The following is a 22,307-nucleotide window of genomic DNA, read 5'->3' as shown; positions in this document are numbered from 1 at the left end:
AATAGGGAGGGGGCACATTAAAGGCCTTTTCCCTGGAGGCTCCAGCCTCCACCAAGATGGCTGCCGACCGGAGCGCACGATCGGAAATGATGCTACCGGCCACTTGCTATACTTCCCAGAACCGCAAACGAGGGGATCTTGCAGAGATGTTTGTGGGATGCGAGCGGAATACGATCGGTGAGCAGGAGGGTCGGCGGCCAGGTCGCCTGCACAGCGAGGGAACCTCTAAAGCACCTGGAGTGCAGGGCTCAGCCGGATGGCCCTCCACCATCAAGAAGCAGTAGCTGTGGGGAAAAATGCTGGCGGCATGTAGTGCAGCTGGGGGGGGGGGGGGGGGAATAGTTGCATACCCCTCTGTAGGGGCGAAACTTCAGGCAGAGCCTTGAGGCTCAGATTGCTGCCCCTGCTCGACCTCCCAAGACCCCTGGGCTGAATGAGATGCTGGTCAGCGAGTCCCCTGCAGAAAGCACAGAGACTGGATAAAATAAACATTTGCAGCTCCTGTGAGTCTGGAGGAAACAAAACTACTGAGGTACACAGGTGAGACTAACAAATTTATAATAGTGGACTAATGTGTTTCCTGTTGCAGGAAGGAGAAGCCTATCTCTCAGATGCTGCCTTGGAAGACTATTGGAGAAAAAAAAAAAAGTAGCAGTAAGAAGTAGTAGCCAATAAAGTGCAAGAATCTTTATATACTTGGAATATTCTCCCATCTCATACCAACTATCCAATCCGCGGCAGCTGAAACAGCACACCAAGGTCACTTGGGAGAGTTGCAATACAGAAATGCATGACTGAGCTATAGATATCTGTTGCTTCTGCTCAAAGACTTTGAAGATTTGGTTCTTCCATTTGCATTAAAGCAGCTTTCTCACCACTTATAGCAAGCCTTTTTTGTAGTTAAAGCACATCTAGCCGCAAAAACAAAAAAAATGTATTACCAGTCCTTACTATTGGTGGCTCCATTATCTTTCTACTTTTTCAGCAAGCACAGAAACTACCTGTTGAGCTTGTTAGAAATGCAATGCCCTTGTCACTGCACAAAATGTTCTCTTTACTGCGTAAACTACTAGTATAATCAATCCACCATGTCATGTAGATAAACCATAGCCCAGCCTGTGTGACAACCATGGATGTCCCTGTAGCTACAATGCAGAAAAAAAACAAACACACACACACACACACACACACTAGGGACTGGTAAGCTAAAATACATTACACATTTGTTTTTGGGTTTAGATTTAGATACCCCAAAAGTGGTTGTCCAGTCTAAAGCTCAAAAATGATAAGTCATTTTAATAATAGAACACTCACCTGCTCTGGGATCCAGCAATGTCCTCACCCAGCCAGCTTCTTCACTGGGCTTTGGTCCCTGGCGCTGGCATGCCAACTGTGGGCAGCCAGCTGCGACTGCTTGTGGCTTCACAGCTCACTGCGCATTCACAAGCCGCACTGCGCTATTTGATTATTCCCACAGCTTTCCGGAACCTTTGCCATGTCCCAGAAGGTGGTGGTGGTGGTGGGGGGGATGGAGGGGGAGGCCAGACCTCCAGTCAGATTGCCGTAGCGACCTGACCAGAAGCAGGGGTGCGGGTGGGGGGGGGGGGTGGAGTTGGGTAGGGCAGAGGAAGAGCAGAACTTCCCCTTTTGACCTTTTGGGTGAAGTTCTTTAATTTGTCCCCCCTTTTCAAGGCTAAAGCTGTTCAAACTTCAGTACCCCCTGACACTTCCCGAGTGTCAAGGCTTTCCATGAGCCAGCACAGAGCCACTGAAACACTGGAATAATTCCACTGCTGACTGTCAATGGCTCTGTGCATACACACACAGCCGAGCACAAAACATTGCGCTGCCCTACTACTACAGAGAAAACACAATTGGGGAGGGGGGGGGGGGGGGATTCATAAAGGGTGCTGCACAAAACTATTTTTTTGCTGAAATCTATCAGAGGCCAGCACTAAGATCGAAGTGTGCATAATCGGCACTACTTCCTCATTGTACTCTCTCCACAGTCACTGCCCCCATTAAACGGACACAGGTGCATGGATTTTGTAACATGGTGGCCAGAGCCTGATAACGGAGAGTCTAGTTCTCCCATCAGGTCCGCCTTCCTGTTTGATCATGCATAGCACTAGAGCTGCACAATTGATCATTAAAAAAATCGTGATCAATTCAACCCCTCTAAAGATCTCTATTGCAGAGTTTGCCAATTCTTTCATATAACAAGTGGAGAGACTTATCTGCTCACTCAGCTGTCAAAAGAAAACATCTGGGCAGTCTGCCAAGTTTTTAAAATTAAACATTGTAACTTTCTTCTTAAATCAAAGGGAAACTTCTGTGTAAAGAAAAAAAATCCAGGCAGTCTGCCAATTTTTTAAACATGTAAATGCAGGAAGTTTAACCACTTAAAGTCTAAATCTTTTTCTGACACTTGTTTAAAGGTAAAAATCGATATTTTTTGCTAGAACACTACTTGGAACCCCCCCCCCCCCCCCAAAAAAAAAAAAAAAAAAACAATTATATACATTAGTCCAATAGCAGCTTGCCTACCGCCATCTCTTTTCTATCAAAACGAAGGCACATCTTTCTGGGGTCTGATGAGCGTCGGCATCAGGCCTCAAACTTTAAATGGGCAAGAAGCCCACTAGTCTGTCCCCCATCAGGATCAGCCCACCCAGTGACATTTCCCAAAAAGGGAATTGCCATATTTCGGTAATGACATCACCGCTATCCCTGGCTGTCAAGACTTTATTAAAAATTTTCCAGTTTGTGATTATGTGGCAAACAAAGCAAACCACACTGATCGACAAAAATAATAAAACTGCATTCACATATATGTCTTGATTACATTTGAGGAACAAGAATCACATACAAAGCATCCAGTAACCATCCAAGAACAGGCTACATTCACAATTGTTAACAGGCAAGTTTACTTCAATCAGAATACTTTCATATTTAGATATAAAATGATAAATAATATTCGTATTGCCGAGTAAGTCGGCTACTTAAAGCGAGAAAGTGCTGGAGTCTGGACAGTCTAACAGACAAGAACTGAAAACATGGGTCCTAATAGCAAAAAAAAAAAACTCGTAAAACTATGCGCACTGGCAATTCTAACATTTTGTAACCTTTGAATACAAGCCACCCAACCCCAACCAACAAGAGATATGGTGAACCCAACACATGATTCATATCTTCCCAGTTTAAAAATGAAATCTCACCTTTTTTCTTAGAAGGATTTACTTTATCCGACATCGCAAGTCTTATCTGTCCCTGACCAAAACTTAATAGGAGTATGAGAATAGATATTGAGGGAGAAGGTTACCACTCCCACTGCTGAATAAACTACAGCTGTTCTCAAGGACTCACATTTAGGGACTTGGCCTATATTTACCAGCTGCTCAGAACTTGTCACATAACCAGACAGTTCAGTAACTGATACCATTAAAGCTTGGCAATGTATTTGTCTTGATACGAACACTGGTCCCATAAACTTGGTGCAGTATAAATGCCATCAAAACCAACTCTGAATTGCAGAGCTCTGGAAAGGCTTTTTGCTAGAAGTCCTGCTCCTAATAAATCATGACAAAGTAACTAAAAGGCAATATTTTTAGTTTTAGAGAGGGATTAGTACACCTGTCAGGTTGCATTGCTGTGTTTCCCCACTGGGGAGATTCACTCTCTCCATTTGTAATGTTTACTGGTATCATTGAAAGAAAAAGCCACATTTTGGGTTGAAACCAGAACAGTAAGAGGGGAAATCTTCCAAAAGGGAACACTAGTTCTGTCGACACCCCAGGATTCCCTCTCACTTCCCTCTGGTTTTTGGCTATGGGACAGGAAACTAAGGGAATTCCCCTCCATGGAAAACAGATAGCAAAAAACTGACAGGGGTTATGACCCTCCCTTGTTTTAGCCAATACAAAAAAAATAAATAAATAAAAAAATTGTTATTTTGTTCTATTTCTAGGGGAAAAAAAATAAATTTGATTTATTCAACAGTCAGGCACACATGAAAGAATAAGCCCCCGTTCACATTGGCACAAGCTTGTCATGCAATTTGATGGGTGGCATCCTCTTGCCAACAATCGCACTGCTCAAATCGGTGAGATACTGACTTTGTGGTGCCGCATAGATTTGAAAAGTTAGTACATGCACTACTTTTGGCAATTTCAGGTGCAAATTGCATAGACCTTTGTGCACAAAGCCGCACAGATGTCTTCAAAATTGCACTGACATGAAGTCATGCAATTTCAGATGAAGTCACCACAATTGCAAAGCCGCAGTCAATGTGAGCTAAAATAGCATCTATATATTCTGATATAGCCTCCTTCATAACAATGGAGCACCTCCCTTCTCAAAGAGGTTGTAGAAGCTAAAGGTTTTTTACCTTCATGCATTCTCTACATCAGTGGTCTTCAAACTGAGGCCCAGGGGCCATATGTGGCCCTTTGCTTTTATCCTGCACTTGGGGCACGATTCCACCCCCCCCCCATGACCCTGACAATGTGGCCCACCAACACCAACCATGGGGCACAATTCCTCCTATGAACACCAACCATGGGGCATTGTTTCCCTAGCGACATGGTACCTTTCCTATTCCAAATAACAGTTCAGCCCCCTAAAGTCAGGACAGTAAACTGGCCCTTTGTTTAGAAAGTTTGGAGACCCCTGCTCTGTTAAAGTGGTTGTAAACCTTAGACATGAAATATGAACAAAGCATGTCCCTCTGATCGCAGATGTAATCCTTTGCAGTCTTGTGCAGGGAAAAAAAAAAAAGACTTTTCTGCAAAAAATATGTGCAGTTATTTTCCCAAAAGAGGTGAATCTAAAAACATCATTCTAACATTAAAACAATATGGGTCATTTCCCAACACATGCTTTTCAGCTGACAGCCTCATACCTGAGCATAATATTTCACCAATAGTAACACGGAAAGTGAAACTAGGATTATGGGCTTGTCCTTCAGCTTTCTCCAAGGTGTAGACGGGGGGGTTGTTGGTCTTTGTTCCATATTCATGTAGCAGCTGAATTGGAGTCTTGCTGATGTTGGTTGTGGGCATTTCATTTAAGCTACAGAGAGAGAGAACAATCTTTTTGAAAAATAAATAAATGTTTATTAGGCCGTTTATGGCACATAGCACTTGTGTAGCAGACATTTTGATTGAGAACATCTACCTTTCATCATTTACCCCTTTTGACAAAACAGTAACTGGCAGGACAGAGTAGAAGCCATGTGCATGTATGTTGTAAAAAAATGCAATTGTACAGTGCCTTGAAAAAAGTATTTATACCCCTTGAAAATTTTCCACATTGTCATATTACAACCAAAAACAAATTTTATTGGGCTTTTTTGTGATAGACCAACACAAAGTGGCACACAATTGTGAAGTGGAAGGAAAATGATAAATGGTTTTCAATTTTTACAAATATGTGAAAAGTGTGGCGTGCATTTGTATTCAGCCCCCCTGAGTCAATACTTTGTAGAACCACCTTTCACTGCAATTACAGCTGCAAATCTTTACCAGCTTTGCACATCTAGAGAGTGACATTTTTGCCCATTCTTTGCAAAACAGCTCAAGCTGTCAGATTGGATGGAGAGCGTCAGTGAACAGAAATGTTCAAGTCTTGCCACAGATTCTCAATTGGATTTAGGTCTGGACATTGACTGGGCCATTCTAACACATGAATATGCTTTGATCTAAATGATTCCATTGTAGCTCTGGATGTTTCAGGTCATTGTACTGCTGGAAGGTGAACCTCCACCCCAGTCTCAAGTCTTTTGCAGACTCTTAACCGGTTTTCCTCTAAGAGTGCCCTGTATTTGGCTCCAATCAGCTGTCCCTGCTAAAGAAAAGCATCCCCACAACATGATGCTGCCACCACCATGTTTCACAGCTGGGATGGTGTATTCAGGGTGATGTGCAGTGTTAGTTTTCCGCCACATAGCATTTTGCTTTTAGGCCAAAAAATTAGTTACCGGTAACATCTTTTCCAGTAGTCTTTCAGGACAGCCACATTGAGACACATTGGCTCCTCCTCTTCCTCTGGAAACACTGCACCAGCCCCCATAAATTTTTCACCTCCCCCTGGCAGCCTCAGTTTTTTCTAGAGCACCACCGGTCAGCTGGGGAGACACAAGAACACATTAACATCACATTACTATTGTGCCTGCGTTTTAGGTCTCTCAAGACCTGCCATGAAAATTAGGGTGGGTAAACATGGCTGTCCTGAAAGACTACTGGAAAAGACGTTACCGTAAGCGTAACTCTAATTTTCCCTCCCCATCTTTCAGGACAGCCACAATGAGAGGATAAGCGAGCACTTACCACTTCAGGGCGGGACAACTGCTTGCAGAACCTTTCGCCCAAAGGTCTGCTCATTTGCCGATACCAGGTCCACTCTGTTTCACAAACGTGGTATAACTGGACCATACTGCAGCCTTGCAAATCTGTTCTGGCGTTGCTCCAGCTCTTTCCACCTGGCAAAGCTGCCATAGCCCTAGTAGAGTGTGCTTTAATTCCTATGGGAGCCTCAGTTTGTAGTCCTGGCTAATGGCTACCCTGAGCCACCTGGTGATGGTGCGTCTAGACGCATTTTGCCCCCACTTTGCTCCAAACAAAATAGAGAGTCTGATTTTCTAAAAAGACTTTGTCAGCTCTAGATACTGTAGGATGCATTTACTTACGTCCAAAGTATGGAACCTAAATTCCCTATCACTTGAGGGATTAGGGCAAAAAGGTGAGCAAAATTACCTCCTGGCTTCTATATCTAGAAGCCACCATCGGTAAAAAAGCTGGATCAGTCTTAAAAACGACACGATCTGAAAAAATAACACAAAAGGGGGGGTCTAACTAAAAGAGCCTCAATTTCACTGACCCTCTTAGCAGTGGTCACTGCCACTCAAAAAGGTTTTGTAAGTTAAGTCCTTTAAAGCACAAACTTCTAAAGGCTCAAAGGGAGGCTCCGTTAGGGCCTGTAAGACAAGGGAAAGGTTCCACTTAGGAAAGGAAGGACCAAGCACTGGCCTTTGTCTTGCTAAAGCCTTAAAAATCTGACCGAGGGGTTGGTGGCCAGAGATTTCTCCAAAAACGTGCTAAGCACTGAGACTTGGCTCTTTAGGGTACTGGTAGCTAGTCCCTTATCCGCTCCGCATTGCAAAAATTCCAGGACTGCTATAGGGCTCTGCACCCTAAAGAAGTTCTCTAAACACCATTCTCTAAAGCGCCCCCAAACCTTTTGGTAGATTCGGTGCGTCTCCTTACGGCTACTAGTTGGTCAGAGAAACCTCTGGCTTTTAGTATTTCCTCTTCAGAAGCCAGGCCGCCAAGTTCCAGTGATGAACTTGGGGACAGAGCACTGGGCCCTGTGAGAGGAGATCCTTTCGAAATGGCAGGAGCCAGGGGGGTTCCACTACCAACTGCTTGAGGATCGAAAACCAAGCCCTTTTGGGCCAGTGTGGAGCCACTAAGAGGTGTTTTCCAACTGAAAAACTTTAATACAGCTGAAAGTAGAACTGGAGGTGGGAAGGTGTAGCAAGTTTTGAAGTGCCAGCTTTGAGTCAGAGCATCTACTCCTAGCGCGTTTTCCCATCTGTTTAGTGAGAAGCATGGGGTCTTTGCATTGCTGCTTGAGGCAAAAAGGTCTACCTCTGGGAGGCCCCATCTTCTGACTACAAGGTTGAAGACTTCCTGATTGAGGACCCAGTCGCCTTCTATCAGTTTCCGGCTGAGGAAGTCAGCTACTATGTTCTCTTCCCCCTTTAGAAACACTACTGAAACACTACTGAAAGGGAAAGTGCGTTGGCTTCTACCCAGCTCAGAATCTGTTGCTAGGCTCAACAGGGCTCCGCTCCTTGTGCCACCCTGCTTGTTTATATAAAGCAATGAGCGAGGAGTTGTCCGAACGCACCTGAATATGTTGGCCCAGGAGTTCTCCTCTGAAGGCTTCTAGTGCCAATCCAACTGCTTTTAGTTTTTTCCAGTTGGAAGATCTCTTGAGTTACTCTTTTCCCCACGTCCCTTGTGCCGGCCGAGAACCTAAGTGTGCTCCCCAGCCTCTGCCGCTTGCATCTGTGGTAACTTTGGATGCAGGAATGATCCACAGTCGCCCCTGTGACAGATTTATCTGCTTCCTCCACCACCAGAGGGATCATTTGACCCGCAGGAGAATTGAAAGCAGGGAAGCAGGGTGTCCAATGATTCCTGGCTGTGGTCCCACTTTTAGAACCAAGGCCTGCAGGGGATGGAAGTGTAGGCCTGCCCACTGAACCGTCGGGATGGCAGATGTCAGTAGACCTAGGGTTGACATTGCTGTCCTTACTGATACCTGCTGGTTGTTTAGGAGGGAAGCTATCGCTCTGTCCACCTTTAGTATTTTTTTCCACTGGGAGAAAAACTTATTTGGGTTGAGTCCAGCAGATATCCTAGATAGGAGATTTTCTGAGTTGGAATTAAACTGGACTGGGGTTGTTTTGTCAGCTCCAGATCTGATTAGCTGCTCTGGAGAAATTGCAAAGATGAGCAGATAGCCCAAGTATGCCACAGAAAAGCCATGGCTTCTGCCATGACCTTTGTAAATACTTGGGGTGACGAGGATAGGCAGAATGGAAAGGCCTGAAACTGCAAATGGATGGCCTCTTCCTCCACCTTCACGGCTAGGCCCAGGAACTTTTGAAAAGTTTCCGCAATAGGCACATGGAGGTAGGCGTCCTTGAGATCCAATGACACCATATAACAGTCCTTGGGTAACAGCGCTCTGACTGAATCAGTTCCATCCAGAACCTTTTGTAGACAATTGATTTGTTCAGGGGTTTTCAGGTTTAGAATTAATCTAACTTCCCGAGGGTTTTCTTACCACAAAAACGTGTGAATAGAAGCCCTTCCCTACCTCCCCTTTTGGAACCCTGCAAACCACATTTTGTTGCTGTAGTTCCTTTAATGCTCCCAGGAGAGCTTCTGCCTTTGCTGGACATCTGGGGAGAAGCGTCACTAGGCTTTGATGTGGAGGGGGCTCTGTAAATTCTAAACGGTACCCCTTCCTTACTATCCCGAGGATAAATTGGTTGGGGGAAATTGCTTACCATTGTGGAAGGAAGGCCCCCAGTCTTCCTCCCACTGTGAGTCATTGGTCTTTTACAGGGCTGGTCAGGAGGGTGAAAAATCGCTCCTCCCCTGTCCTTACCCCTTCAGCCCCAAGTTTTCTTTTCCCTTTCAGGCTTGGGGGGGGGGTACACTTTTCTGCGGACAAAACCCCTTCTTGATTTGAGTTGGAGGCTTCCGTTTCACTGGGAACGCTTTTTTCTTATCGGCTGTACGGTCTAATACCACTTCCGGACCTGGGCCAAATAGGAGGTCCCTCGTCAGTGGAATGCCACATAATTTAATCTTAGAGGCATTGTCGCCTGGCCATGGTTTGAGCCAGAGGGCCCTTCTGGCTGAGTTGGTTAGTGCAGCGGTCCTGGCAGACATGCAAACTGACTCAGCAGAAGCATCCGCTATATATGGTACTCCTCGCAAAGTAGTCAGAAAGGGTGACAAAATTGTCTCTTGCCGTACCTGCTTCAATATGGGCTTGAATTTGAGTAAGCTAATATTCGAGATTACGAGCCACCACTGACTGCCATCTCTGGTTTCAAATTTCCCAAAGTTGATTCCCAGATCTTCTTTAGAAGGGAATCAGTATTTTTGTCCATCAGTGAGGGCCCCTAGATCCTCGAAAGCCAGATCAATTTTTCTGGAAACCTGCGAGAATGCTGCGTCCAGTTTGGGGTTTTTGTTCCAGATTGATGCCGGGTCATCCGAAAATGGAAATCTTTTAAGGGATCTGGAGAAGGGTTTCTGCTCAGGATCCTGCCATTCCTTTTTGGCCGTCTACACCAGGACCTCGTGAACTGGGAACACTTTGTTCTCCCAGGCCTTTATATATTTGGTCATGGAGAGATAGGTGTTTTTCGTCTACCTGGGTACCCAGGGTGGTATAGACTGCCCCCAAAAGGTCCTCTACCTCATCAAGGGACAGTTTGTATCTTGAGGGTCTCCTGGACTCCACGTTCCAGTTCTCTTTCTCCGATTCATCCTGAGAACCAGAGGTAGCACTGTCTGGTTCCTCCCTAGCCTCCTCTCTGGAAGGCCCCGCAGTTTCCTCTGCCGAAGCAGTGGCCCTGGGTTGGGAAGATGCAGAGCCCTGTGCAAGGGATGGGGTTGTACTCTGCGATGCAGGTGAGGGAGTAGCGGGAAGCTGTAATCCCTCAAACACGGTTTTGAAGGACTGAAAAGTTGATAATTCTTTAACTGATGCCGCTAACCCTGTCTCCTGCTCTGAAGCTCTTTCGTTAACTAGTGCATCAATGAAACCCTTGCAGAGCCTCTTCCAAGCCTCTCCTAGGGTAACCCTACAAGAGGCGCATTTTCTCTTAGAGCTATGCGTGGCTTTTTTCTCTTCAGTAGCTTTCTGAAATACATGTGAACACCAATCAGCATCCCAATAGACATCACACAGATACAACCATGGGGAGTACCTAGTCCCTTCTAAAGATAAGGTACTGGGTTCCCCCCGACCACCTAGAAGGGTTCCTCCCACCCCCACTACAGGAACCATTGTGGGGGAGGGAAATCCCAGGTAGAGAGGACCCTTCCCCAGGGATGGCTGGAGCTGGCATCGCTGAGCGCCATCTGAGCATTGGCTTCTGACATGCTGGTGGTGCTGCCTGTAGAGTCCGCTCACTGCCTGTGCTATGAATCGACTCATCTTCAGCCTCAGCCCGGCCCCCTATGAGCCCCGCAACCCGGAAGTCGCGGGTCAAAGGAAAAAATCCGCCCCCCCCCCCCCCCCCGCCGCCAGAAATGACCTCACCCGCCGTCCGGCCCGCCTGGTTCCATCTGCGGCCTGTACACTGCACAGGGGGAACAGAGCTGCTTCCCTGCCAACAGCCCTGTGATTGAGATAGAGGGCCCCCCAGACTTCCACCTGCGCTCGGCGAAGCGGGGGAGGCAAACGAAACTGCGGCCAGTGAGTACCATGCCGCTGCCCTGGAGAACCCCTGTCTGCTTCTAGGGACTTTTAAAATTGTATAGCCCTCTGACTGAACTTAGGCCTGGTTCCAGCGTAGTGTCTCCCCACCAGGGGAAACACAAATAACTGAGGCTGGCAGGGGGAGGTGAAAATTTATGGGGGCTGGTGCAGTGTTTCCAGAGGAAGAGGAGCCAAAGTCTCATTGTGGCTATCGTGAAAGACGGGGAGGGAAATGTTTGCTGTGTCCCCCATATGGCTTCTCAAAAACTGCAAATGGGACTTCTTAGGGCTTTCTTTCAACAATGGCTTTCTTCTCACCACTCTTTCATAAAGGCCAGATTTGGGGAGTGCACGACTAAGAGTTGTCCTGTCAGGAGAGGACAATGGCCCAGTAGGAGTTTTTTGCATCAAAATGGTCTGTTGATGGGGGAATCAGGTGAATTTCTTTTTTGCAACCCACAGTTCCAGGAAAGAAATTTGCTTTGTGTATGGCCGGCCTGAGTTTCACTGGGTCATTGATTTACAAATAGACTGTGCACTCTGCAAATGAACTTGCTCCAGAGCTTATTAAATGAAGGAAAGCTATGCCAATTTCCATCATCCAACCATGTGCATTAAAAAATGCTGTTTTTTATTTTCCTACATGTGATTAGGTATTCTTTGCAAAGCATCAAAAAAATGTGTGGTTGAGCCATGTTTTTGCCACCCAACTGTGCCCCCTCCCATTAAGCTGCAAGGGGCAGCAGACAGGGGCGTTTACATGTCCTGGATGGGACGCTTCACATCGCCGACTTGCAGTGATCAGCGGGCGGCAAGCATTTGAAGAGGTGAGAGGTGAAGTTGTTAAATATCCATGGCTTTTTGGAATGTACTACTTTTGAGATAAATACTGCATGAACTATTTTAAAGTTAAAATTCATTAAGCATTTATCTTAAATCCCATTCACACCGGTGCAATTTGTCATACGATTTGACAGTTCCAAATTTCACCCCATTGTCAGCAATGGAATCGTTCAAATTGCCGTAAATCATGTTGCAGCGACTTTGAAAGAGATTCCTGCACTACTTTATGCCGATTTTACCATGACTTGCATAGACTTGTTAAAACAAAGTTGCAATGAAATTGGAGTTGCAAATTGCACTGATCTGCGCATCAAACTTTGCGGATTGCAAGTGGTTTACTGGAGTTATAGCTGACGCTTTCAGCCATAACCCCGGTTATTTTTTTTTAGCCAGCAGCTGGCTCTCATGAAAATGCTCAGATAGGCTCATGAGCCACTGGAATGCTTTCTGAAGTGGCAGAAACACCCTCCCGCCTGGTGTTTCTCAGGCTTACCGGTTTCACTAGCACACCCAAAAAACGACCCGACAGTGCAGCTGGTTGGTCACAGAGGCAATCAAAGACTACATAGTCTATGATCACCTCTTTGGCCTTGGAGGACAGGAGCAATGTCATGACATCACTTCTAGTCCAGGCTGGAAGCTATTCTTATTTTTTATTAATTAAAAAAATAAAATAAAGGAGAGATTTGGGGTGTTTACACCAGATCTCCCCATAAATAGGACCTGTAATCCTTATTTCGATTACAAGGGATGTTTACAGCAAAAAAATAAGGATTTAAACTTACAAGACATGGGGACAGTGAAGCCAGAACCAGTCTACATAGCCAGTGATCCGTCAGATTTGGTAACGGAAGTGACGTTCCGTTACCAAAAGACGTCACGGCCATCTTGGTACACCCCCCGCTCTCGCCCGAAGTAAGCCTGCAGTCAGAAGTCGGCAAGTGGACATCTTTTTACACCCATCGAAATCTTGCATTTCAGCAGTAAATTGAGCTTATATACTGAATTACAGTATTTAGAAATCCGTGACGCTGTTTTGATGTTGAATTTGAAAAGCAGCGGCAAGCCTGCTGATCTCACAGGTTTACCAATCTGTCAGAACACAGCTGATGTTACAATTTATCAAAACAGTCTGACAGATTTAAAAATACTGTATTTCAGTATATAAGCTCAGTTTACTGATAAAAATAAGTGTGAAATGCAAGACTTCAGTGGGTGTAAAAAGATGTCCGCTTGCTGCCTTCTAACTGTAGGCTTAAAAGTAGTATGGGTGGTTTTTTTTTTTAGATTATACTTACCTAGGTGGATGCAGCATTGGTGCCTCTGCACTGAAAACCCGCACGACTGAACATCGATCACTCAGTTTTCACAGCTCAATGAACAGAGCTACAGACTGTCAGTCACAGCTCTGAGGATCCCCCTCCATGATAATTGTAGCACTGAGCTGTGGAGTGGCCTTCTCAGGCTCTCAGCGGCTCGCTGAGAGGATGAGCCGGGTGTCAGTCCATGCACCTGGCGGATGCAGACTTCCATTGTCAGAATGACGTGGTGCCTGGACTGAAATCCGTGACGTCAGCAGAGAGTGAACTTCAGCCCGTTCTCTGCTGAAACCGGGTCCCCGGCGTGCACAATGAATTGCATTCCTGTGATCCATAGGAGAAACCCAGCCAAACGAGCTCAGGCTGGACTTCTCCTTTAATGCGACTGAGTGTGGGGTGTACCAAGAGGGCCACGACAGAACATCACTTCTGTTACCAGATCTGACGGGTCGCCTAATCTGATGGAACACCGGACTTTCAGGGCTCAGCATGGGAGACAACAAATGTAGACTTGTAAAACAAAAAGTGCCCGAAATGGTCTGGTTTTCAAAGTGGTTATTGTATTATATACACACACTCTGCATACAATGATCCACTCTGTACAAAGATAACAGAATAACCCGTGTGCACTGCATAGACAAAAGAACAGTCCAACCTGCAGCAACTTGTACATTAAGATTTCAAAAACTCAATTGTACAATAATTTCAGACACATTAGGACCTTTCATCAGGTACAAGCAAAACAATATTCAGTGCGATTGCCTAGAAAGCATCTTTGAGACCGGCCTGAAAAATATGCTTCAGAAGGAATACTGATAAATACAGGCTGCATTCTTTTTGTACCTAAAGGAGGGTCCTAAAGGGTCTGAAAATGTTGTATATTCATTAGCAATTACAAACTCATCTGTGCAAGGTGCTGCCAAAGGAAGGGAAAAAATAAATAAATGGGTGTATATTTTTTATGCTGCTGCACAGTTTTGCATTCATTGTGGCCTAGTTCTCATGGGCTTCAGCTTACATAAACGCAGTGTGTACAGCAAGTATTTGCTTTCATTAACCACACGCTGGCCAGCCACCGTCATACTGTGGCAGGTCGGCGCGATCCTGCGAGCCATCGTAGCTGTACATCGGCTCCTTTAAGCGGGATAGCAGGCGTGCGCTGCACTCTGGTGGTGCCGATGCTCACGGCCAGCAGTCGCGATTACCGCTGGCCACGCAGTAGCTAGGAACCACTGGCATCCGATTGGCTGCCCGGTGCCATCACCGTAACGGCATCCGATTGGCTGCCCAGTGCCATCACCGTAACGGCATCCGAATGGCTGCCCAGTGCCATCACCGTAACGGCATCCGATTGGCTGCCCAGTGCCATCACCGTAACGGCATCCGAATGGCTGCCCAGTGCCATCACCGTAACGGCATCCGAATGGCTGCCCAGTGCCATCACCGTAACGGCATCCGAATGGCTGCCCAGTGCCATCACCGTAACGGCATCCGATTGGCTGCCCAGTGCCATCACCGTAACGGCATCCGATTGGCTGCCCAGTGCCATCACCGTAACGGCATCCGATTGGCTGCCCAGTGCCATCACCGTAACGGCATCCGATTGGCTGCCCAGTGCCATCACCGTAACGGCATCCGATTGGCTGCCCAGTGCCATCACCGTAACGGCATCCGATTGGCTGCCCAGTGCCATCACCGTAACGGCATCCGATTGGCTGCCCAGTGCCATCACCGTAACGGCATCCGATTGGCTGCCCAGTGCCATCACCGTAACGGCATCCGATTGGCTGCCCAGTGCCATCACCGTAACGGCATCCGATTGGCTGCCCAGTGCCATCACCGTAACGGCATCCGATTGGCTGCCCAGTGCCATCACCGTAACGGCATCCGATTGGCTGCCCAGTGCCATCACCGTAACGGCATCCGATTGGCTGCCCAGTGCCATCACCGTAACGGCATCCGATTGGCTGCCCAGTGCCATCACCGTAACGGCATCCGATTGGCTGCCCAGTGCCATCACCGTAACGGCATCCGACTGGCTGCCCAGTGCCATCACCGTAACGGCATCCGACTGGCTGCCCAGTGCCATCACCGTAACGGCATCCGATTGGCTGCCCGGTGCCATCACTGTACCATAATCTGATTGGCTACTAGGTGCCCCTCCTCCCCCATCACCTCTGGTGTCCAGAGTGAGGCAGCCAGTAACTTATAAGTTGAGTGGTGAGGCACCACAACTCCCAGCACAGACATTACACAGCAGACCCCCTGTACAGAACACACTTCCCCTCTGCAGCTCGGTGTACGCCGGCAACTCAGGACTGCATAATGGCCGCCCACCACCCGGCTCTCCCCAGCCTCACTTACCCCGGGGCGCCCCTAGCGGTGGCGGTCTTCTCAGAGCTCCTTTTAGGCGCGGCTGGAAACCTCTCCTTGGACATGGCGTCTGAGGGGGAGAGTACGGTCCGCTCTCCGAGGATTAGAGCCGCGCAGAAAAGGTTCTCTCCCGGACGGCGGCTCTCTACTGCGCTGCACACAATCCCAAGGAGATGCCGGGCATAGCGGAAGGGGTGGGGCCACACGCCTCCATGCTAGGCGGACGATGGGGGCGGGGCCACACGCCTTCATACTTGGCGGACGATGGGGGCGTGGGCCACACACGCGCCTCGCTAAATAGGCGCAAAGGGGGCGGGACCACACACACCTCTCTACTAGATGGCTGGCTGAGGGCGGGTCAACACACGAAACAGATGAATGGGGGCGGGGCCACACGAGCCTGTCTACTAGACGCTATTCTAAACAACCGAATGGGGGGGGGGGGCGGGATCAAACACGCCCCAACTTCTAGAGGGCTGGAATAAGGCGGGGCTACATATACCTGTATGTTAGTCGAATGAATGGGAGTGGGCGGGGCCAGAGACGGGGGGGAGGGAATAGCGGCTCACGAGGTAGGTTGTAGCCTGGTGAGCCGATCAGAAGAAAAGCTGTACATATGAGAGAAGCGGTGAGCAGGGAAGATCACATTACAGACACTGAGAGGTGCCCGCTGTCAGTGCTGTATAAACTGTATCAGCCACATACAGAGCTGTGTTCTGATGGTAGGATGGGGATATCCCACCCCCTAGAGCTGCTCAGCCATTCACAGGAAGCTTTGTATTTTATGAATGAATACAAGGCTTTCTCTGATTGGCTGAGGTGGAGATCGGGACGTCATTGACCTGCCTTTTTGCAACATCCAGTTGCAAGTTCACTAACATCAAAAAGTTCCCAGGTATGATAATCTGCACCATAAAGATAGAAGGCAAGACATCAGTTCCCAAAAGTCAGTGTAAAGCACCCAGTATACCATGTAGTCATCCTCACCCTTTGTTATGCTGCCTGTGTCTGTTGCAGTTCTTGTTCATTCTGTTTAACTATCCATCATTTTCATGTACAAATATGAGTTTTTGGCCTATTTGAAGTTGTCAGTAAAAATAGGCCCCATCAGTACATTTGTCATGTTTTATCATTAAAAAAATGTTCTGAGAAGTTGGTTGCCTTGTTAGTGGTGCACTGCTCAGCCACTGTGCCAAAGTCAGTAAAATAAAATCAGCAGCCACAGAGCCTCCTCATCACATCACCTGCCTGAACTGAGTAAGGATATCTTCCCACTCTAGTATTTTAGCTTGTTTAATGCTAAAATATGGATAACCAGTAGAACATAAAAAAAGGATGAACATCAGAACACCACAGAATATCACTATATCAGTCTGAATACATGTACAGCAAAGTATAAGGCACATGTGTCAAACACAAGGCCATTTTATGTGCTCCTCAGGACTTTTTTATTTCAGCCAGAACACTGCACACTGTGCATAGCACACCCCTAAACCCTGCATTCTGTACATAATGCACTCCTGAACTCTGTACATAGTGCCACCCCTGAACTCTGCACATGGTGCACCTCTGAATCCTGAGCTTAATACATAGTGCACCCCTGAACTCTGCACATGGCACCCCCCCTGAACTCTGCACATGGCGCACCCCTGTACTCTGCACTCAGTACATAGCGCACCCCTGTACTCTGCACTCTCTACATAGCGCACCCCTGAACTCTGCACTCTCTACATAGTGCACCCCTGAACTCTGCACTCTCTACATAGCTCACCCCTGAACTCTGCACTCTCTACATAGCGCACTCCTGAACTCTGCACTCAGTACATAGCGCACCCCTGAACTCTGCACTCTCTACATAGCGCACCCCTGAACTCTGCATTCTCTACATAGCGCACCCCTGAACTCTGCACTGTCTACATAGCGCACCCCTGAACTTTGCACTCTCTACATAGCGTAAATCCGGAACTCTGCACTCAGTACACAGCGCACCCCTGAACTCTGCACTCTCTACATAGCGCACCCCTGAACTCTGCACTCTCTACATAGCGCACCCCTGAACTCTGCACTGTCTACATAGCGCACCCCTGAACTTTGCACTCTCTACATAGCGTAAATCCGGAACTCTGCACTCTCTACATAGCGCACTCCTGAACTCTGCACTCTCTACATAGCACACCCCTGAACTCTGCACTCTCTACATAGCGCACCCCTGAACTTTGCACTCTCTACATAGCGCACCCCTGAACTCTGCACTCTCTACATAGCGCACTCATGAACTCTGCACTCTCTACATAGCGCACCCCTGAACTCTGCACTCTCTACATAGCGCACCCCTGAACTCTGCACTCTCTACATAGCGCACCCCTGAACTCTGCACTCAGTACATAGTGCACCCCTGAACTCTGCACTCAGTACATAGCGCACCCCTGAACTCTGCACTCACTACATAGCGCACCCCTGAACTCTACACTTTCTACATAGCGCAGCCCTGAATTCTGCACTTTCTACATTGCGCATCCCCGAACTCTGCACTCTCTACATAGCGCACCCCTGAACTCTGCACTCAGTACATAGCGCACCCCTGAACTCTGCACTCAGTACATAGCGCACCCCTGAACTCTGCACTCTCTACATAGCGCACCCCTGAACTTTGCACTCTCTACACAGGGCACCCCGGGAGCTGCACTATGTACATAGTGCATACCTGAACTTCGCACATAAGGCATTCCTGGTATTTATTGCCTCTTTAAGAATTATTATTAACTCTGAATTTATTATTAATAATAATTATTATTATAACTCTGAAGTCCTGGGAGGAAAGACTGTCAAAGATGCAACAGAAGTTTGGACTTTGGAGCCTCAGAGGACTCGCCATCGATGGTAAAACACTGGTACTCCGCAGCGAGATTCTCCCTGTGTTGCAGTACCTCGCCCAGGCCTGGCCCCCCCGGGTTAACACCTGCAAGGCCATCACCAGGGCAGTGTTTCACTTCATCTGGAGCTCCAAAATGGACAGAGTGAAGCAGGCGGTTATGTTCAAGGAACCCCTCAAGAGCGGTAAGGGCGTGCCCGACATCGCTACTCTACTGAGGGTGTGCTTTGCTTGTAACTGCATCCGCAGGACATTGGTTGACAGAACTGTGGACTCTGGTGGTAACTCATGTCCCGTTTTTTCCTCCTGCCTCTTTGGAGGACCCTTGGATGGGACAAATGGGACAGCTCCATCCCCTACAACTGGGACACCCCTTGGTACTACTTGGACACCTTCAAATTTATTAAGGAGCTGGGGCTACATGGAGTGAAGCCCGACTTGTGGAAACCAAAAACTATCCACAAGTTGATTAGAGCATTGGACATTGTTGAGACTGTTCCAGGCCTCCCTTCAGCCACCTGCAAAGTGGTCTGGAGGAATGTTTCTTTAAGGAGACTCACCAACAGGCACAAAGATCTGGCATGGATGGCAATCCAAGGGGGGTTGTCACTCAGGACATTCATGCATGCCAGAAACCTGTGCGAATACAGGCACTGCCCCTTTTGCATCATCCAGGAGGAAACTGCTTTTCATGTTTTCTGGGAGTGCACAGGACCTGTTGAGGGCCTTGGAACCTGAACTGAAAGACTTTGTACCACAGACTGCTATCACACACTTTGGTGTGTTGAACGGACTCTTCTGTGGAACTCATTCACAGGAGGACATTGACGGTGCCTGGCGGGTGCTGTGTTGCTTTAAGGACGCTTTGTGGTGCGCCAGAAAGTGCCTCATCCACCAGCGGGAGAGGATGTCAATCGAGGACTGTCGCAGACTGGTTCACAGTCTGCTCAGAGACTATCACTTGATGGACTTCAAGGAGGAAGAGGAGGTCTGAGGATTTCCCCTTTCCCCCGTGTATCCTTTGGCAGTTCAATAAAGCTTCGGGCCTGTGAACTCTTTTTCTCCCTCCCCTACCTCATCTCCTCCACCCCTCCCTATCACACCCGTTGCCCATTTGAATGCTACCTGACAGTATATGACTTTTTGTGACATGTTTTTTGAAGTAATGCTTTCAGGGTAATGCGGCGTCATGCATGATGTGATGTTTCGGGGTATTATTACTCTGCACAACACATCAGGCATCATACTGCATGATGAATGTAATTTATTTGTATGCTTGGAAATGTATTGTTATGTAGTGTATTTATGCGCTGCGTCACAGTACAGAGAGGAATGTACCCTGCTGAAGTATTTGTTTTTTTGTATATTTTCTTGCAAAATAAAGTATACATTTTCAATAAAAAAAAACTTGTTGTTAAAGGGCGCTTGTCCTTCAAAGGGAAAGTTTTCTCTGGGTGGGATTCATACTACGGCAGAACAGGAATTCTTGTCCAGATGCATTTTCACAAGCACCCAACGCTTTGGTTCTAGAGATGGGTCTAACAAACTCTTAGGCCACACTCTACTCTTGGTGTTCCTGACTCTAAATGATTTGCTTCCCCATGGACATGGCTGTCACCTTACTAGGCTTTGTTCAGTCTCCAGGAAAATCATGGAGAGTGCATTACTAGGACACTTTCACCAGTGCCTCTCCCATGTGAACAGCAGATCACTGATCCTTCTCTATCTTTCCTAGCTTCCCTTGGGGGAATATCTGATTTCCAATAAAAAAAGTTACACCCAGGTTGTTGGATCCAACCTGTTTCTCGAGGGGTCCTGACCATCTCTGCATTCTTGAGCTCTTTTTGACCTTGGTCATTCCTATTCCCCTTCTAAAGTAAATGCATTATCCCTAGACCAGATGCTCTTTTGTGGTATGTAAGTACCCACACAACTGTCGTCAACTTTTAAACTTTTAGGAACAGCAGCAGCTCATCATTTCAGATTTTAAGTATCATGATCTCATATCATTAATTTAAGTTTCTGCAGGTACACCTTTTCTAACCCAACTACTTTGGATGATGATCAAATGACTCTCTTCCCTCCTGAACTTACAAAGGAGGAATCCTTTGTTATATTCTCTATAATCCATAGGACATAACTAGAACATTTTTCTATATTCTTTGCTACATAACAGGGGCCTGCCGGTAAAGGGCTATTGCTACAAACTGACTGGGAGCCTGCCAGATTACAGTGATTTAGCTGGAGCAAGCAAGTGTGTGCAGGAGGCAAGTGAAGGAGACTGTATATAGACCGTGTATAGGAGAATGTCCCTGAAGTTTTGCTGAAGTCAAGTGGGCATCCCATAACCTTCCATCCCTATCCAAGTTATTAACCTTCTAATAAATAACAAAAACAAAGTTAACGGCTGTTCTGTGACTTTGGGTGCTTGTGAAAATTTGGTGTGCCTGGCTGTGTAGGAGTGGGGGATCCATGAACATCTGCAGTCCCTACGGGGATGTGCTACATATGCATGCAGTGTATAATGCCAGATCCCCACCCCCTGTCATCTGGAGCTGAGTAAAAAATGTTGATCTGTGCGTTTTAGAAGGATGCAGATAAACAGGTACAGCTTATGTAGGAGGATTTGCTTCATCTCTGTGTGTCACCTGAAACCAGTCACTTCATTGGGTATATGCAAGGGTTTACAACCACTTTAAAGTGTCCCTTCACACAAAAATGCCCCTTAATATTATTGTAATCCCCCCATAAATGTAAAAAAAAAAAAGATGACTGTCTCTACCATTTTCTCTCTTCATTCGCAGCCCACCCCAACCCCAGCCTCTATTCTCACCTAGGCAAAAATAACATGTCCTCACTCCTGTCATGGGACCACACCTTATACAGGGGGCCACATGGGATGGTATGGGGGGGCCCCTTTAATTGTAAAAAAAAGGCAAGTTGCGCTTGTAAATAATGTGAAAGTCTAAACTGTGATCAAAACAGTCCAAATAGCAAAGATGAATAAATGGATATATCAAAACAATGTAAAAACCTGAAATATAGTGCTTGAGAGTAGACAATCCAAATGAATCCTCCACCATGTGACATCACCAACATTGAAGATAGGATGTGCCCTTACTGCAAAGAATGGACCCTGTATTATGGAAGGTCAGAAGCGCAATAGGAATTATCAGCTGTTATGTGTTCCTGGAACATGCAGTGCAGATGATAAACGTCTCTCCAGCCATCTGTCCCGCACTCTGTTAAAATCAACCGGGCACCCAGCCATACCCCCCAAAAAAACAAAGGGCTCCAGATAGTGTAAAAACCCTTGGTAGGTTTTTATTGAGAACAAAGCACTCAGACAAATAGTGGCAAATAATGCTTCAATAAAAATCTGCAGCATAATAATAAAAAGCTCGGGGTGACCGGTTTCGTCACAATTGGACTTATTCTAGGGCATGAGGAACACTTCCTGTCATCGCAATATATGTCCAAACATAGCCAGCCAAGCCTCGTTTTCACCTGCAAGCTCGTGGTTCAGTAACCAAACCTCACTGTGAACAAAGGCAATTATAAGCTTCACTCATTCCAGTTGAAACTAACCAAGCCTCATTATCAGTTAAAGGCTTGCAGTGCAATAAATGGTAACCAAGCCTCACTCTGAATATGAAGAGGCAACTTCAAGCCTCATACCTAACAGCGGAATCAAACTGTGAATAAACTCCTACCGCCAGACATGACATCCTCGCAATGCAGGTGTCCCCATAAAGGGGATATATGAAAAAACTAAAAATTAACACTAAATAGAAGGCTAGAAAATATGCTAAAATACATAAACTAAAACTAACAAACAAGGCGTAGCTGATATTGTAGACATGATAAAACAGTTCATGAATAATTGTCAC

At 46.9% G+C, this 22,307-nt stretch overlaps 1 protein-coding gene across 2 annotated transcripts in view; it reads right to left on the bottom strand.

Annotated features, from left to right (window-relative positions):
* Positions 1 to 15,772, bottom strand: part of PRKRA (protein activator of interferon induced protein kinase EIF2AK2) — a 39,917-nt gene extending 24,145 nt beyond the window's left edge. Inside the window, exons 1-2 of one of the 2 annotated variants that reach the window (XM_073633820.1) lie at positions 15,537 to 15,772; positions 4,901 to 5,070 (exon numbers count right to left, since the gene is read on the bottom strand). In XM_073633820.1, coding sequence (XP_073489921.1) covers positions 4,901 to 5,070; positions 15,537 to 15,610 — 244 coding nt within the window. In that variant the 5' untranslated portion in view covers positions 15,611 to 15,772. Of the gene's footprint in view, positions 1 to 3,218; positions 3,374 to 4,900; positions 5,071 to 15,536 lie in introns of those variants that run through there. The other variant, XM_073633821.1, reaches the window with a different exon arrangement.
* Positions 15,773 to 22,307: the final 6,535 nt, after the last annotated feature.

Source organism: Aquarana catesbeiana, linkage group LG06 (assembly GCF_042186555.1).
Source record: "Aquarana catesbeiana isolate 2022-GZ linkage group LG06, ASM4218655v1, whole genome shotgun sequence".
In the NCBI taxonomy this organism is placed as follows: Eukaryota; Metazoa; Chordata; class Amphibia; order Anura; family Ranidae; genus Aquarana; species Aquarana catesbeiana.
Note: the sequence above shows the minus strand (reverse complement) of the source record. Positions and strands in the feature narration are given on the sequence as shown.